The 19,533-nt window shown below is 39.0% G+C and overlaps 2 protein-coding genes across 2 annotated transcripts; both read right to left on the bottom strand.

Moving 5' to 3' along the window:
- Positions 1-4,846: 4,846 nt before the first annotated feature.
- Positions 4,847-8,671, bottom strand: LOC115004995 (ATP-sensitive inward rectifier potassium channel 1-like). Its single transcript, XM_029426762.1, has 2 exons — positions 8,133-8,671; positions 4,847-6,916 (listed from the first exon to the last, which is right to left on the bottom strand). The coding sequence occupies exons 1-2, from the start codon at positions 8,147-8,149 to the stop codon at positions 5,761-5,763; spliced, it is 1,173 nt and encodes a 390-aa protein (XP_029282622.1). The 5' UTR covers positions 8,150-8,671; the 3' UTR covers positions 4,847-5,760.
- A 3,670-nt stretch (positions 8,672-12,341) lies between these two features.
- Positions 12,342-19,456, bottom strand: LOC115004993 (FAD-dependent oxidoreductase domain containing 1). The gene is given in 12 exon segments (XM_029426761.1): positions 12,342-12,882; positions 13,377-13,481; positions 13,560-13,689; positions 15,148-15,308; positions 16,420-16,496; positions 17,002-17,103; positions 17,662-17,683; positions 17,685-17,757; positions 17,851-17,969; positions 18,073-18,183; positions 18,483-18,703; positions 19,135-19,456. Coding segments are annotated over 12 exon segments (1,539 nt in total). The 5' UTR covers positions 19,298-19,456; the 3' UTR covers positions 12,342-12,627.
- Between the last annotated feature and the right edge of the window lie 77 nt (positions 19,457-19,533).

Below are 19,533 nucleotides of genomic sequence, written 5' to 3'. Positions count from 1 at the left end.
TGAGTGTAATTACACCCCAGAAGTAGGTCCTGAATAAGAGGTAGCTCCATCAGCTCCACTAATTAATTAATCATTTAAAAGTTAATTAAAAAGCAGAACAGTGGCTCAGGGGTTAGCAGTGTTACCTCGCTCGTTACCAAGTTTCCACATGTTTCCTCCTTCAGTGCAAAAGTATCTCGAGATTTTAAATTGAATTCACACCATGAAGCTGCATCATGTGCAATATTACTTTATATATATATATATATATATATATATATATATATATATATATATATATATATATATATATATATTTAATTTACAGTTATATAAAACAAATATAAAGCATTTGAGAAGCTGAAACCAGACAATGTTTGCACTACAATATAAAAAGCGTTACATTTTTAGAGTTTTCTAACTGGATATTTAGTTGTAATGTTCCTTTAATGATCGTTAATGGCGTCCAGACTTCAGGCCGTCATCTGCGCCTGCGACGTGTCCGACTGTAAAAACACTCATTACGTTTATAATCAAACGATTCGTCACGTCTGTGTTTAAATGAAGGCTCAGCTTTACAGTCTTCTTCATCATGTCGACATGATGAAGAAGACTTCATCATGTCGACATGATGAAGTCTTCTTCATCATGTCGACATGTTGAAGAAGACTTCAGTGGGAAACTCTTCGTGCTGCCGCGTCTGTGCGTCCTGCGGCCGACACGCAGAGCGTTCACGTGACCTGAAACCACATGTTGTGAAGTGATTCACGTGGCCTCCGCGTGGACCAGCAGTTAATAAAGACACGCTGACGTTCTGATGTTTGTGTTGTGAAGGAATGGATCAGTGCTACTGTGCTCTGACACACAATGACACAAAGAGACACACAATGACACAAAGAGACACAAAGAGACACACAATGACACAAAGAGACACACAATGACACAAAGAGACACAAAGAGACACACAATGACACAAAGAGACACACAATGACACAAAGAGACACAAAGAGACACACAATGACACAAAGAGACACACAATGACACAAAGAGACACAAAGAGACACACAATGACACAAAGAGACACAAAGAGACACACAATGACACAAAGAGACACACAATGACACAAAGAGACACAAAGAGACACACAATGACACAAAGAGACACAAAGAGACACACAATGACACAAAGAGACACACAATGACACAAAGAGACACACAATGATACAAAGAGACACACAACGACACAAAGAGACACACAATGACACAAAGAGACACACAATGAAACAAAGAGACACACAATGACACAAAGAGACACACAATGACACAAAGAGACACAAAGAGACACACAATGACACAAAGAGACACAAAGAGACACACAATGACACAAAGAGACACACAATGACACAAAGAGACACACGACACAAAGAGACACACAATGACACAAAGACACACAATGAAACAAAGAGACACACAATGACACAAAGAGACACACAATGACACAAAGAGACACACAATGAAACAAAGAGACACACAACGACACAAAGAGACACACAACGACACAATGAGACACACGATGACACAAAGAGACACACAATGACACAAAGAGACACACAATGAAACAAAGAGACACACAATGAAACAAAGAGACACACAATGATACAAAGAGACACACAATGACACAAAGAGACACACAATGAAACAAAGAGACACACAATGACACAAAGAAACACACAACGACACAAAGAGACACACAATGACACAAAGAGACACACAATGAAACAAAGAGACACACAATGACACAAAATGACACAAAGAGACACACAAAGACTACAAAGAGAAACAAAGAGACACAAAATGAAACAAGAGAAACAAAGAGACACACAATGACACAAAGAGACACACAATGAAACAAAGAGACACAAAAAGACACACAATGACACAAAGAGACACACAATGAAACAAAGAGACACAAAAAGACACACAATGACACAAAGAGACACACAATGACACAAAAAGACACACAATGACACAAAGAGACACACAATGAAACAAAGAGACACACAATGACACAAAAAGACACACAATGACACAAAGAGACACACAATGAAACAAAGAGACACAAAGAGACACACAATGACACAAAGAGACACAAAGAGACACACAATGACACAAAGAGACACACAATGAAACAAAGAGACACAAAGAGACACACAATGACACAAAGAAACACACAATGACACAAAGAGACACACAATGAAACAAAGAGACACACAATGAAACAAAGAGACACACAATGACACAAAGAGACACACAATGAAACAAAGAGACACACAATGAAACAAAGAGACACACAATGACACAAATGACACAAAGAGACACACAATGACACAAAGACACACAATGACACAAAGAGACACACAATGAAACAAAGAGACACAAAGAGACACACAATGACACAAAGAGACACACAATGACACAAAGAGACACACAATGATACAAAGAGACACACAATGATACAAAGAGACACAAAGAGACACACAATGACACAAAGAGACACACAATGACACAAAGAGACACAAAGAGACACACAATGATACAAAGAGACACAATGACACAAAGAGACACAAAGAGACACACAATGACACAAAGAGACACACAATGATACAAAGAGACACAAAGAGACACACAATGACACAAAGAGACACACAATGATACAAAGAGACACAAAGAGACACACAATGACACAAGAGACACACAATGATACAAAGAGACACAAAGAGACACACAATGACACAAAGAGACACACAATGATACAAAGAGACACACAATGACACAAAGAGACACACAATGACACAAAGAGACACACAATGATACAAAGAGACACAGACACAAGAGACACAAAGAGACACACATGACACAAAGAGACACAAAGAGACACACAATGATACAAAGAGACACAAAGAGACACACAATGACACAAAGAGACACACAATGATACAAAGAGACACAATGACACAATAGACACAAAGAGACACACAATGACACAAAGAGACACACAATGACACAAAGAGACACACAATGATACAAAGAGACACAAAGAGACACACAATGACACAAAGAGACACACAATGATACAAAGAGACACACAATGACACAAAGAGACACAAAGAGACACATTGTCTCCTCATCCTCCCCCCTCCGTCCCTCTTCCCCCTCTGTATATTCGCCCTCACATGGCAGATAACGTCTGTTATCAGCGTCTCCATCAGATTAAAATACTCTGCTTTATCTTCTCAGCTCTCTCTTCTTTCAGTTTTTTCTTCTTCTTCTCAGCTTTTTCAGACTCACTGTGCCCAATCCCTCTCAACAGTTTTATGTTTCATTGTTATGCAGATGAAGCCCAGTTAACTCGCCTCTCTAAATCCGAACGGGATGAAAAGCTATTTGAGAAGAAGCTGCCTCACTGACAGAAAATGTCGGAGCCAGTCTAAGATCACCTGCAGAGACTCGCTGCTGCTGCTGCCATAAGAAGGTCCATCACTCCAACAGGAAGCAGTATCTGACGATCAGGTGATGTTGGGCGTTGAGGGAAAAGTGTGAGCATCAAAAGTTTTAATCAAACATCACTGAGCATATGAAAGAGAGTCTGCTGGCAGAACTGGGACAGTTTGAACACTTAAAAAAACACATTTTTATGTCAGCATTAATTGTTTATAATAATGTTTGTATGCTAATCATGCAGCTCTCTGTTGCCCTCTAGTGGGCAGTTACTAATACAATTCTTATGGGTTTTTTGCATACTTTATATTATATAATAGTGAAGAGAACGAAAGTCTATGGAGGACTAACGCTGCCATGATATAAAGAAATAAATTACTTAAATAATAAAGAAAGAAATGTAGAAGTAAAAGCTTTAACTATCAGATAAATGAGCAGGTTCATTTGAAAATGACCATCAAGGAACTACAAATAAATAAAAAGGGAAATGAATAAAAACAGAAAGAATAAATAAATTGGGAAAATGTAGATATGAAAATAAATAACACAATAATAAGTAATCTGTCAAATAAATTAATACATTTGATTTATTTTTCTATTCATGTGCAAAAATATTTATCTTCAAATTAACCAGAATATTTATTTGATAATTTAGTTTTTTTTTACTTCCTTTCTTTCTTTCTTTACTGAAATGTAATTTAAAGTAGCATGGAATGGAAATACCAGACCTCCATTTTATTTACAGTACTTGAGTAAATATACTTTCTTATTCCACCACTGTCAATCATAACTCTGGTTTCTGATAACATAAACATGAAATGTGGAAAATACCAAAAACACATAAAGAATGAACTAAAGTCAATGAATTGTGAATAAAAGGTTTTATTCTTACCGATGTTATCTTCCCAGAGTTACACAGTCTGATCTACAAAATGTAGACGATTAAAATCCTCTAATTATCAAAGTATGCACGATGTGTCAAAGTAACATTGTTAGTGTTTTAGTGGGAATAATGAGAAAACTCAAAAGGCCCGTCCTACTTTATATTTCCTTCCACAGACTTTATGGCACATTTTTTCATTGTAACAAGCTCAGGCCCTAATCTCCTCACGAAGTACCCACTGTGCCATCCACTATTTTACCCCTTTCATTTTTCCATGCATTGAAACTTCAATCCCTCCGTTTCCCCCTCTTCCACACATTACCTAGACAAAGTCACAAGTCCCAAAGGTGCTTTGATTGTAATGAGCTGCTGAGCAAAGAGCTTAACTCTCGCTCATGTCTGAGTTTTTTTCTATCCACACTTTGAATGTTTCTGCTGTTGGAGGCAAAAAAAAAAAGGAGTCGACGCATAACTCAAATGTTCAATGGAGGAAGCAAATACTTCTTCCGAGTCCCTCCTCGTCAAGAAATTCTGATTAAAACTTAGCGCAGGAACTAGGGACCTTTTGAGGAACTCATTGCGTTTCAACCGCAGGGACCAGAGTTTAAATTAAGTTACGGAGACATTTGGCTGTGCATACTTTATCTTTTTACTTTTAGTACAACCTGCAGTAACCCTTACGTACTGTTGCATGCAGTTTGCAGTAGCTTACTACGTCCTCCTAACATGAGGCCTTGACATTTGACCGTCATCATATATCTGCTGTGCAAAGGATTGTGGGTCAGATTAGCCAGAAAAGCATGCTGGCTTGCAGACTGCATACTTATGACATACGACTCACAGGACGTCATCAACCGGCATTTAAAATCTGCATCTGAGAGCCGCCGTCCAACTCTCGGTTAATCTAAAAAAATGTGCATCGTCGGTTGAACGGAAGCTAGCGGTTAGCGACTCGAGAAGGCTGTCAGCGCTCATACCCTAAATTATGCCGTAATAAAATTAAAATGATTGAGTTAAACACAATTAGCTATAGAGACCAAAACCTTTTTTTGTAGCAGGCTGTAAACATGTTTATTTCTGCTGTAAAGTCGGACATTTTGACAAGGAGGTCTGTGGAGATTGACTGGCTTTTGGAGCCTCAAGTGGCCATTTGTGGAACTGCAGTTTCTGACACTTCACTGCAGGCAAGAAAGTAACCATTTTGTCAGTTTATCCAAATAACGGCTGTTTGGAAATGTCGTAGTAGTGGCAGTAGACGACTTTTTCCTAATCTTCTTGGGTAAGACAACAATGGGCTGAATGAACCTTTTAGTTCCTTGAAAAGTACTTTGTTTGCTTCAAAGTAAGTAACTTTTCCCGCTTTATTTCCCACTTCCTGATTCACTCTCCTCTCCTAACCGCTCACATTTTGGTGATGTCCACAGAGTCGTGAATGTCGATCACCTGAAACCCCAAGTTGTCGATCCCCAACTTCTGCTGGTTGTTGTGATTTTCTCTGTTGTGGCTGTTGTGGTTTCTCTGGTCTGCGTCTGTCTCGAAGCAGTGGACGCAGTGCGGCGTTGTGACCCGCACGCTTTTGGAAAAGTTTGAGAAATCCACATGGTACTTTCCCGTCTTTGTGCGGGAGATGATGGGCAGGAAGCTGAACCCCCACTTCATCTCCTGAGGGATGTAGGAGGTTCGGACCTGACAGGAGGAGCTGGTGGACTCGGCCGTGCCGTCCAAAAAGACCACCAGCTCAAAGTCCTGGTGGGGGAGAGAGTCAGCCGACAGCTCGTAGAACGGGCTCGATGTGTTGATCACGTGGTAGAGGGTCATAGGGCACACAAAGAACAAGTTATCCTTGCCGGCGTCGACCATAAAGTCGATATCCACCTGGTCCAGAATGATGGTATCGCCATCTGACGTGGTCGTTGTCCGGAGCAGCTTTCCGTAGATCTGGCTGCCGATTAATAACGTCTTTCGAAGGTTTGCTACGCGGATCAGGAGACACAGACTTCCTTTCTTCAAACAGATGACGGCTGTGTCGCTGAAGGTGACGGTCTTTGCCCGTCGTTTGGGTAAGGAGATCTTGGCCAAGATGACGCCACACATGAAGCAATTGATAAAGACGCCGATTAGAGATTGGATTATAATTAGAGCCACGGTGCCGGTGCAGTGTCCAGTTAGCGCCCTGCCACCGTACCCGATGGTGGTCTGGGTCTCCAGGGAGTAGAGGAACGCCGTCGTGAGGCCGTTAACATTGTCAATACACTGCACGTGTCCGTCTGTGCGGTTCTGCCCTGTCAGATCCCCGTTGCTCTGCGCGATCCAGTACCACAGCAGGCTGAAAACGAACCAGCTGCCGGTGAACGAAGCCACAAACAGCAGGAGAACAAAGCGCCAGCGGATCTCCACAAACGTGGTCCAGAAGTCCAACAGGTACGCAAAGTGGTTGCTGTATTCGATGTTGCCGAACTCGATGTTGCAGCGCCCGTCTTTGGTGACCAGGCGAGTTTTGCAGCTTCGGTGTCCAGCCGGCTGGATGTGACCCTGGAGCACCTGGAACATCCTGTAGCTGGAGAGAGCGAGATCAGTACCCACGATGTGCATGTGTCAAGTCAATGTTCCCAAAATCATAAATCTGACTCAAAGGGTGTCATAATCTGTAAAGCATACCTGCTATCCTTAAACTAAAGTTAGATTTAGTTCAATATTAATTATAATTTATTATTATTATTTATTTAATTATTTTTTTGAAGAGTGTTCTTGTGTCTTGGATAATGTTTATTTATATGGAATATAAATATATATAGGATAAGAGGGTCTGCTAAATGACCTGTAATGTAAAACAGGTAAACAGGTTTTAATTTTAATAAGGAAAAAACTAACAAGTTAAACCTTAAACGGGATATGTAAAAGATATTTCTATATATTTGATTATTCACTTTAACAACCACAAGCGGGACAAACAAACCAACAATGAATTAATCTTATTAACCAGGTCTGATATTCCTCTCTGCCAGAGCTCCTATTAAAAACACATTCCCCATCATGCTGCTGTAAACACTCACTACAGCACTAAACGTGTATTAATCCTCCGCTGAAAATAGTCCCCAACAAAAGCTCCATTAACGCCTGTTTGTGTAACTTTTGATCAAAACTTCAGTGCCCAGCTGTTTTATTTAAATATAGCTTATATAATTTCTGTTATTCTTCATTAGATTAGAAGTGTGTCTGTTTAGTACTGACAGAATAAAGCAGGTGAGTCGTTTCACCGGTTTGTGCCTGTGCAGGAGGGACCACATGGTCCACTGCGAGCCTTACGCAACAGCCTTCAAGATTCACATTCAAGAAACTTGTTTGTTGTTTGTTTGGAAAATAAATTGATTCTAAAAGTTGAAAAACACATATTTTAGGAATAAAACTTTTAAAACATTACAGAAGTATTTGTTATTATTATTAACTTGCTCATTATATACATTCCTTCATTATTTTTACATCATTTTGTTGCTGGTCAAACTGTGATATTGTTGTTTTTCTCAGGGTTCCTTTAGTTCTTATTACACAACCAGGATTATATCCACTACAGAGTGGGAAAACAAGAGGAAGTTTACGATCATATACGATCTGTATGTTATAAAGTAAGCAGTTTACGTAAAAACGAAACGGTATGTGCTAGAAATTACACTCATTCGGGTTGTTGGAGGAATAAAAACGTGACACAAAGCTTAATAAGTAAACAATTCAGTTCTGTAAAAACAACACGGAGAAAAGTAAAGTTTTCAACATACCTGCTAAGTGAGACCATTGGCCCAGAGTGCTCACTGGATCTTCAGACTCCTTTCTTTCAGCGAGTGGCCATGGAGGCGTTGGAAAAAGATTTTAATCCACAGTGAAATGTCCTAATCCCAGCCACATGCCACCGTGTACACTGGCTTCATCCAGCCGGAGAGAGCTCACACTGGGCATCGCTTGAAGGAGGCGGCGACTTCATCACCAGAAAGTCTAATAATAATAATAATAATAATAATAATAGTGGCTTCACCAGCACTGGAGCCATGAAGTAAGAGAGAAATATTCAGAAGGTGCATCTCTTCAAGAGTCCTACAACAGCACCCATGCTGTTTTTGTTTTCAGACCCTGAGAACATTTGGGATTTGCATCGGGCCTCCACAAAGAAATCCTTCAATTGCATTTCCCCTCAGTCCCCCTCCCCCCTCCCGCGGTCCAACCTGCCTCACATTTGCATCAAAATGAAGAGCTGCAGGGACTAAATGTCTTTGCCATGTTCTCCGGGCTGCAGAAGGAACATTTTCATATTTGTGGAGCATATTTCCTGTCGGTTATGATACAGGAGAGGGGGCTTGAGTTGATAAGATGCCCCTCAGGATACAGATGCATTTACGTGAATGTAAATGAAGCAGGAGATGCAGACTGTGTTGCTGCTGCATTGATTCAACTGCAGAGACCCTGCACGACTTCAACAGCCGACTGTAACTTTCTGCCTGTGTAGTCAGGTGCATCGAGCTGCTACCATTATTCCATTGACTATTTTAATAATCGATTCTTCAGGTAAAAATGGCAGAAAATGCAGATTTCAGCAGTCTCAAACAAGGAAATGTCCTGCTTTTCTCTGTTTGATATCATATTAAAGTGAATATCTAACATTTAAAGCCACACCTTGGACTATGAGACACTGGGACATTTCTAGATGAATCAATACTGATAATAATCGTGATAAATACACTATTCTTTAAAGCACTAGCTGTAACATTTCAAAACAAAAGCCTCTGCAGAGCTGCACAAATAAAAAAATCAAACATAAACAATAACTTTATAATTGTATGCTATTACTGACGTTAATAATGAATACTTAACTATAATCTTTAAATGAATGATTACTTTTCATGCTCTGAGTATTATCTGAATGTTGTTTGTTTTTCTCACATCTGTCTAATTGTGCTTATATTGTATTCTTGTTGCTGGGCATGTCTGTTCACTCAGTGTTGAGCCACCGCCAGCACCCAGCTGACTTAAAGGGACAGTACACTTTAGTTTTTAAAATGTATTTTCTTGCTGCTTTGAGCGCCACAAGCCGAAGGCCAATTATGGAGAGAAGGCAGACATCTCTACGGCCGATATCTCCAACACTCGGCAACTCACACCAAACCTACATTGATTAATAGCACTACAGGTAAAGAGGAGTGAACTGTCCCTTTAACTTAGCACAAAGACTAAAAACGGGGGGAACCAGCTAGTTTAGCTCCGTCCAAAGGTCACAAAATGTGCCTCGCAGCACCTCTGAAGCTCACTGATCAACGTGATGTGTGTTTGTGTTGTTGTTGTACGAGGTGTTAATGTGCTTCAGCAGAGACTCCAGGAAGTGACTGTTTAAAACAACCTTTCATGGTCATTTTCTTCATAAACTCTCAGCCAGTACGTTTGTTTTATAAGCCTCCACGTGCACGATGTTAATACTTGTTTGTAGTTAGCACTAATGGACGAAGTACTTTCATCCTTTACTTAAGTAGAAGTAGAAATATGTTGCAAGTCCTGATTCAAAATTATACTTAAGTTAAAGTATTATAAGCAAAATGTACTTAACGTACCAAAATAAACGTACTCATTATGTAGAATGGCCCCTTTAGAAATGTTGTTCTTTTATATCATTCTGCTTTTATGGAAGAGCAATTTTAATGTTGGAGTTTTTCAATGTGAAGCCAATTTTACGTACTAATATTAGTACTTATATAGTATATCATGTGTTTTCTTATAACCATCGTAACTATAGGTGTCAAATACAGACAGTACATATAATTACACTAATTGGGACTTTCAACCCTCTGCAGTACATTTCACACTGCAGACGTTACCCACTGCTACTAAACTCAAAATGACAGTTCGATCATCAAATAGGAATAAATGTGAAAGCTTTAAGAGCATAATCTAAACTGATGTTTTTAATGTAATGCTTCAGGAGATGATTTGTTGTTGCAGTATATCTTTATTCTCTCTGTAATGGAAACATAATCCACTGATGAAGCTTTCTTTCAGTCAGTGAATGGCTTCATTTAAGTTTGGTACATGGGCTTTTATTTTGAAATTCTACTTTAAAAAATGAAGAAGGGACCTCTTCTCTTCAAGTAAAGATTTTTCTAAATTCTGGTCCCCCTTAAAGTATTACTAATGATCTTTCTCTTATAAGATGCTCTGTTAGCTATTTTAAATTACTGAGTCACATTTATATATTAGTTTAGAAGGAGTTTTTAAATAGATGGAGAATAAACTAATTGTTTGATTCAGGCCGTGATCTTTTCTCTCTCTTAATAAAATGTTTTGCTTTTACAGTTTCCCTTCGGTGTGACGATGCTCCACGCGGGTTAGTGATATAAATAAACACACGTCAGACACAGAAATGGCTCCATCTAGTGCACAATATCTATAGAACACCTACATTTAGATACCTGGGATGTTGTATATTTCTCCATTTGCAGAAGCAAAGAAAAGCTGCAACTAACTAAATACCTAATTGTGACATTTCATTTAGAAATATAAAAATATTAAATAATATCAATAAAATAAATGTAACATAACATTCCCTACCCGGAGTAGGCAATTTGGAGGTGCTGATCCTCATCCCAACCGCTGCACACTCGGCTGCGAACCGATCCAGTGACTGCTGAAGGTCACAGACCGATGATGCCATAAGGACCACATCATCTGCAAAGAGCAGCGATGAGATCCTCAGGTCACCGAACTGCAACCCCTCTCCTCCACGACTACGCCTCGATATCCTATCCATGAACATCACGAACAGGATTGGTGATAAAGCGCAGCCCTGGCGGAGGCCAACATTCACGGGAAACGAGTCCGACTTACTGCCGAGTATCCGGACACAACTCTCGCTTTGGGCGTACAGGGATTGGATGGCCCTCAAAAGTGACCCCCTCACCCCACAGCACCTCCCACAGTATCACCCGGGGGACCGGTCATACGCCTTCTCCAGATCCACAAAACACATGTAGACCGGATGGGCGTACTCCCAGGCCCCCTCCAGGATCCTTGCGAGAGTGAAGAGTTGGTCCGTTGTTCCACGACCAGGACGGAATCCGCATTGTTCCTCTTCAATCAGAGGTTCGACTACCGGCCGAACCCTCCTTTCCAGTACCTTGGAGTAGACTTTACCAGGGAGGCTGAGAAGTGTGATATCCCTGTAGTTGGCACACACTCTCTGGTCCCCCTTTTTAAATAGGGGAACCACCACCCCGGTCTGCCACCCCCTAGTTACTGTCCCAGACTTCCACGCAATGTTGACGAGGCGTGTCAACCAAGACAGCCCCTCAACACCCAAAGCCTTCAGCATTTCTGGACGGATCTCATCAACCCCTGCGGCTTTGCCACTGTGGAGTTGTTTGACTACCTCAGTGACTTCCAACAGGGAAATTGACGATGGTCCCCCATCAGCCTCCAGCTCTGCCTCTACCATAGAGGGCGTGTTAGTCGGATTCAGGAGTTCCTCAAAGTGCTCCTTCCACCGGCCGATAACCTTCTCAGTTGAAGTCAGCAGGGTCCCACCCTTGCTGTACACAGCTTGGATGATTCCCCGCTTCCCCCTCCTGAGGTTCCAGAAGGTTTTCTAGAAGCACCTTGGTGCCGACCGAAAGTCCTTCTCCATAGCTTCTCCGAACTTCTCCCACACCTGCTGCCGCCCTTCTAGTCCGTCGGTACCCTGCAACTGTTTCCAGAGTCCTCCCGGATAACATAACCCGGAAGGACTCCTTCTTCAGTCGAACGGCTTCCCTGACCACCGGGGTCCACCACGGTGTTCGAGGGTTACCGCCCCTTGAGGCACCTAAGACCTTGAGACCGGGGGCTTGTGAGTATCCTCACACCCGCCCGACGCCTCACACCTTGGGCAACTCTGGAGAAGAGTCCAAATGTATTATTATTATTATTATTATTATTATTATAATAAAGAATTCATAGAATTGATCAATATGAAACATTAAAATTGATCTGTATTGATTCAAGAGGTCAGAAAAAGGCTGCGTCATGATACAATAATGAATATTTAAAATAAAAAATAAAAATATCATCCCTTTATATGTTTACGAATCAATGAAGTCTCATAGGCCAGAGCCTCAGACAATGAAACAGAATATGTATATATGTGTGTGTATATATATATATATATATATATATATATATATATATATATATATATATATATATATATTGGCTGTAGTAACAGTGTGAAGTGTAGGCGTCGAGGTCCCAGCTGCTCCGCTACACGATGTTCTTCTCCAGCATGGGTTCTTGGGACAGGATGCGTTTGAAGCCGAGGCGGCTCAAGTTCAACGTCATGAATTGTCCGTCCAGGATGAGTTCGGCCACAGACCGGCCCACGGCGGGGGAGTGCTGCAGGCCGTGGCCGCTGAACCCGGTGGCAAAGTACATGTTGTTGATGAGCGGGTGCGTCCCGATGATGCCGTTCTGGTCGAAGGTGTTGTAGTCGTAGAAACCTGCCCACGCACTCGTCACCTGACGGAGAAGAAGTTAGACGACATTCATACGTCAGATTATTTTAATCTATATAGAAACAAATTAATATTTCTTCTTCGTCTGCCATTAAACTTTGACACGTCATTACCATGTTACACAATGACGCTCTAAAAACAATAATAATGATCATTATAATGGGAAATAAATGTATTAAAACCATAATAATAATAATAATAATAATAATAATAATAATAATAATAATAATAATAATAATAATAATAATAATTCACAAGTGTGAAGATTTGCTGCTTTTCCTCCTGATAATTTTAATAATTTTAATAATTTTAATGTATTGTTAATAATGTTGAGGTTTGGGGTAATTGTGACGATATTTCTAACAAATCAATCGATTAATGTAGAAAACAATCAGCAGATTAATCCATAATAAAATATAACTGCCATACTTGTAGAATGATCACCAGGCTAAAAGATAAATAAAACTCTAATTATATATCAACGTATCGCAGCCCTACCTTCAGCTTCTCGAAGGCTGGAACACGGGAGGCCAAGTGGGGCCAAAGCTTGTCCTCAAAGAACTGGTGGTCGACCTCCAGGTCACTGGTGTCCGGCTCCTCCGCCTGAGGAGGAACAAACAGCCCTTAGGAGGATGCTCCGATCTGTGCGTCCATAAAAACCAGCCGCAGTTTATAACAAACCTCAACTGGCGAAGTCCCCACGATGTAGTTTCCTCCTAATCCTTCTCTTCGGAAATAAACTCCAGAATAATCGACCAGGAAGGGAGTGTCGAGACCTGGACCGTCGGGACAGTTGAACACATACACGTACCTGAGGAAATAATAAAAGGTATATAAAGTATATTACATACAGGAAGTGGTGGAGGAAGCATTCAGAGCCTTTACTTAAATAAAAGTAATGATTGTAAAATGCTGTCAGTGTTTCAGATATGTCATTAGATTATTATTTTCTCCATTTATTGATCTATTGTTTGGTTTGTAATTATCCAGAACCCAAAGTGACAAATTTACTTTATAAAAAAAAAACCCCTATATATATATATATATATATATATATATATATATATATATATATATATATATTTGTTTTTATATATATAAAAATATATATATATATATATAAATATATATATATAAAAAAAATATATATAATATAATATATATATATATATAACAATTATGTATTTTTTCTAAACAAAAAATACATAATTGTTTTTTAAATAAGAAATATTTGTTTGTTTTTGTCTGAAAAATGACTAATAATAACTAACAAATGTAAAAGTCTTCATATGCTTTCTGTGCAAACATCTTAATTGAATTAATTAAGTGCAGTAAAAAGTACAATATTTGCATCTGAAAGGTAGCGGAGCAGAAGGAGAATAATAATAGTAAAATACTTGATTAAATGTATTTACCTCTGCATACAGGATATTCTTACAGTTCTGTGTAAACGGGTCTTTCTTGTCACTAAAGCACCGATAATGTTTCTCATGCCGACATTCAGTTCATGTCATTTTTGTCGGAGAGTTTTGGCGTGAAAATGGTGAAAGTGTAAGAGCCTTCCACAGAGTCGTACTCTCGTCTGGAGGGGAAGCTTCTCTTTGAGCTGGAGAGCTCCTTCAGGCAGCATGAAGGAGGATTAGTGAAGGTTTTTCAGAGACGCTAAAGCTGCTTTACTGCAAATAAGGAAACATTTTCATACCTGCCGGACATGAATTCTAAATATCTACCGCTCGATTGTTGTCCTTGGCTCAAGAAAGCAAATAAAAATATCTATACATCTTAATGAATTATGTTAAAACGGCACGAGGGAATGTACTGCAGTGTTTGACAATTAAAACGGTATAAATAGATATAAAGACGTTCACTTTATATGATAGAAAAGCAGTAAATCTCCATATTTGAGAGTCTGAAAACAGCATTGTTTTACATTTTTGCATGAGAAATGAACAATTGATGGACTAATCGTTGCAGCTCCAGTATTTCATTAACCTGCAGGGTCTCTGCAAACACCCTCTGCATCTCCCGCTGCATTTAAATTCACCTAAACGACTTAAAATGGTCAAACAACAGATCTCGTATAACCCGGTGTGAAGTGTGTGTTTACGTGTGTTCACAGGGAGCGCAGTGAGAAGATTCACAGCCCGAAGTTACCCTTTGTTTAAAAAGTAAAGTGCACTACAACTATAATCAGTTTTCCAAACGAAACACTAAAGAAGTGCACTGCACGACTTCCTGTCAGAGAAGATATGCCACTTGAGTTAATGACCTTTTGCGAGGCTCAACAGGAAGTGGGACTCCATCGATGGAGTGTTTCGGCCCGAAGCCGATTCCCAGCTTCTCGGTCAGTTTAGCAGAAAAGGCTCCGGCTGCATTCACCACAATGGCACACTCCACGGGCTGGTACTCCAGGCTGTTGCTCATCTGCACCTGCTCAACACGAGACGTCATCAGAGCCGTACTTACTGTTGTGTAGTTTCATTTACAACAAAGCATCATAATTCCCTCGGACATGTAGTGGAGGAGACAAGAGACAACTTCTCAAGAACAACCAGGTTTAGTAACGCAAACTTAAGGTGTTGCTCTTCTGACCTTCTCTGCTAAGAGTGCACGAAGAAAACCTTCATTTAACGCGTTAAACATATAAACCGTGTTCGTTCACGTTAAAGGACTTTGACCAACGCTTCCACAGAGGGCATGGCGTCTGATATTGTACTGTAGGTTTCTTATTATATATAGTTTTTACTCATTCTTTTGTATCTCAAATGTTATTTTATTCTTTGTCTGATTTTTTATTTTACCACTCTATTATTATTATTATTATTATTATTTTTTTTTTTTTATTATTATTATATTTAATATTTAATATTTATTTCCTTTTTTTAATATATAGTGTATTTCTTTATTTATTTGTTGTATCAGAAATGTTTTGCTGTATGGAAACCTGCTTTAAACATACTGTAGGTTTCTTATTATATATAGTTGACTTATTTATTCGGATTCTTTTTTTTTAACCACTAATTTATTATTATTTATTTAATTTTATAGTTTTTTTCCTTTTATATATATATATATATATATATATATATATATATATATATATATATATATATATATATATATATATAGTTTATTTATTTATTTGTTGCATCAGAAATGTTTTGCTGTTTGGAAACCATTTTTAACATTTATAGAGAAAATGTGCGCGTCCTGTAGGTTTCTTATTATATATATTTACTTATTTATTTGTATCTCAAAATTTAAAATGTATTCTTTGTCTGATATTTTTATTGATTATTATTATTATTATTATTCCATTTTATTTGTATAATGTATTTTATTTATTTGTTATATTAGAAATGTTTTACAACCATTTTAAACATTTATAGAGAAAATGGAAACGGATTATTTTTTTATACATCTCAGAATTCTTGTCACTTTGAATTGGAGCAGAATCATAAGGGGGGGGGGTATTGTGTCTATTAAACTGCATTGATTTATTGCATTTTATGTGACTTTAAACACTCACAGTCCCACTTACTTTGACAGATTGAATCCTCCTGAGGTCCACGTCGTCACCTTCAGCGGTCGTCATCACCATCGTTTTGTAATCAAAGTCTGTGGAAGAAATACGAACATTAATATTAATTAAGATCTACTTTGCACATTAAATTAATGTGCAAAGTAGATCAATAAAACATTCTGCATTCAAACAGTTTAAAGGAAAACACTGTGTGTAAACTACGAATGTTCAGAGACACGCTCTTATTTCAGACTTCAGTCGACGTTTTGCTCATTTCTTCACTTAAAAAGCAGAAAGAAACTTTGCAAACAGCTGCTACTCATATAATAATAATAAATAATAAATATAATCAGTTGTTCCTCCTGTTCGTTTCACAACGTCCCTCTCTGTACTGCTGTTCTCGTGTTAAAATGTAACTTATACAATAATAAATAAGTTATTCTAAGAAAACAAGGCCCAAGAATCCACATTTAAGAAACGTGCTTTGGTGAGAGAAATTAAAACAAGAGCAAATGTAGAAATATTATAAAAACTATTATGTAAAAGAAACATTAATACACACTCAGAATATTAAAAGTTTCTTCTGTTTGAATGGCAGACCTGTGACTTCTCCGTAGCACTGAATGGCCCCCAGAGAGATGGCTTTCCTCTTGAAGGCGTTCAGCAGCGTCCAGGGGTCGAACCAGCCCTCGTTCTCCAACCCTGGAAACTCACAACAATCATTAAAGCGTAAATAATTACCTACATTCAAGCATTTAATTCAGATTAATGCTGCAGATTGAATTACATATCAGTAAAAGAAGAAATTAAGATTAAATTCAGGGTTTCTACAGTTTAAGGCAAGTCATTTTTTAATTCTCTGAATTAAATTTAAGACCAATAATATTTAATTATTTAACCAGTAAATTATTTAAAAATATAAATGTTACCAATTATTTCGAGATTTTACAATGCAACATCAAAAATAATAATAATAATAATAAAATCCGACTTCACATTTCTTAGCATTTTTAAGATTAATTAGATGAATTAATTATATTTACAAGGAATATGTAGTTATGCACACACACACACAAACAAAGATATATATAATATATGTATTATCAGTGAGTGTTTTAAATTAAAATGACACGATTTAGTTTGAAAGTAATATTTAATAGAGCAAATATTATCATTTCATATATTTTCTTAGGAAATCTGACAAGAATCAAACACTTTGTGCTCCGACAGGCTTATTAATTAAATATTATCTGCACTCACCATAAGACGCGAGCGCCACCCCCGTCCGTGTTCATCCACGGAAACTTCTCCTTTAATTGTGTCGCAGACAGAAGACAAACTTCGGCTCCAATGCTCCTACAACCACAAAATAAATGTGTTAAGACATCACTGTAATAATCCCTGAAGTCCTACTCCACACGGTTGTACTGAACGAAAGATGGCCGACACCTCTGGGTGTTGTAGTTCTCCTGCATGATGTGAGCCACCTCCTCACTGGCCAGGAAGAGGTAACCCGAGTGGTTGAACTGGAGGTCCACCGGGTCTTCATTCAACACGCCGAGGTGTTCCTGAGACGACACAGAAACAAAATGAAAACATACAACAGTGAAGAAGCTCCCGCTCGCATATTTACACAACAACAATGTGCAACAACACATCGACGTGACCTACATTGATGTTCCTCATGAACTCTGCGGAGGCCAGGGAGAGGCAGATGTTCTCGGGGAGGGAGAACTGCTGTCGGATGCCCCCAGCAGACAGCACGGTGGAGGCCTGGGAGTACTGGGGAGAAACACATGCAGGAGGAAGTTAATAAGGAATTATGTAGAAGCAGAAATCTGCTGTGTTATGTTGCTTATTCTGAAAAGGTTTAGGATTTTAGAGGATATTCTGACGCTCTCGTCTCTTAAACTGCTATTCCACCTTAAATAGATGGAACATTTTCTTTTGTATGATTGTGGTATTAAAACCTATTTCTTCGCTATTGAGAAATTCTCTGCCAAACAGTATTTCCTGTTTCTCATCCACTCATTAAATCAGCCCTGGAAAATGCATGAAAAGTGTTCAATCCTGGGACTCACCGTTGAGTCCTTCTCCACCACAACAACTTTCACCCCTCCTCGCACCCGCTCCTTCTGCTTGAGCCAGTAGGCGATTGACCAGCCCATCACACCGCCCCCCACGATCACAATGTCGGCCCGCTCCGGTGGAAGCAACGGGTTTATCTCCATGGGACTCCAGTTGCTCCCTGGCAGAGCTAAGGACACCTTCTTCCTCATAGCGACCATCTGGGCTTCCAGGTCTGATCCACAAAAACAGAAAGTTTATTCAAAATCATCATTATTTGACGGATGTTGACTCACACCTTACAATTTAAGATATTTTCTGAAACGTTACTAACCACTCTACAGTTCGGTGTATATAAATACATTAATATAACTTCCCATATGAGTAGAGTAGCGTTACATCTACTGTAACGTTGGTGTAAGGAGGAGCAGTGGGAACTGTAAACATGTACATAACATTTTATTTTTTACTATTGCTTGGAAAATCATATGCATGCCGAATTGTAAAGAGACCTTTAACAATTCAACAGAGGGTTTCAGATGTAACATACAAGTTGCATACATTGGTGGATTAACAAAGTAATTAATAATCTGAGGATTTCTGAATGCGAAATTGGCTGGTTTGTTTAATCGTTACTTCTCGGACACTTCCTTCGATGTCCCCCACCTTTGAAGAAGTCATCCCGGAGAGGTCTGCCGGTACTTAGGCTTTGACATAATGTTAAATGTCCATACATCCATGTGTGTCGTTGTGTCACCCGTCTGGAGGTTGCTGTAAGTAATCCATGAGCCGTCCGCACCTTCACATGCAGCCCGCGCCACGTTGACATTGCTGCGAGCTAACTAGCTAGTTAGCTAGTTAGCTGGTCGGCTAACGAAGCAGTAACAAACCAAAACAGCAATGTGTTAAAAAAATTAAAATGTTCCAAGTGTTATCCTGAAATAGTTTGAACAGTGAAATCTGACAGCGAGGTCGACTAAAAGTCAAAATAAACAAAACAAAGAGAGTAAACGCCGGTTTGGACGGTATTTTCCTTCAAAATAAAAGCACATATTTGGATATAGA

The sequence above is a fragment of the Cottoperca gobio genome, unplaced genomic scaffold (assembly GCF_900634415.1).
Source record: "Cottoperca gobio unplaced genomic scaffold, fCotGob3.1 fCotGob3_237arrow_ctg1, whole genome shotgun sequence".
Classification (NCBI taxonomy): domain Eukaryota; kingdom Metazoa; phylum Chordata; class Actinopteri; order Perciformes; family Bovichtidae; genus Cottoperca; species Cottoperca gobio.
The sequence above is the reverse complement of the archived record's forward strand: the minus strand, read 5'-3'. Positions and strand labels throughout refer to the sequence as shown.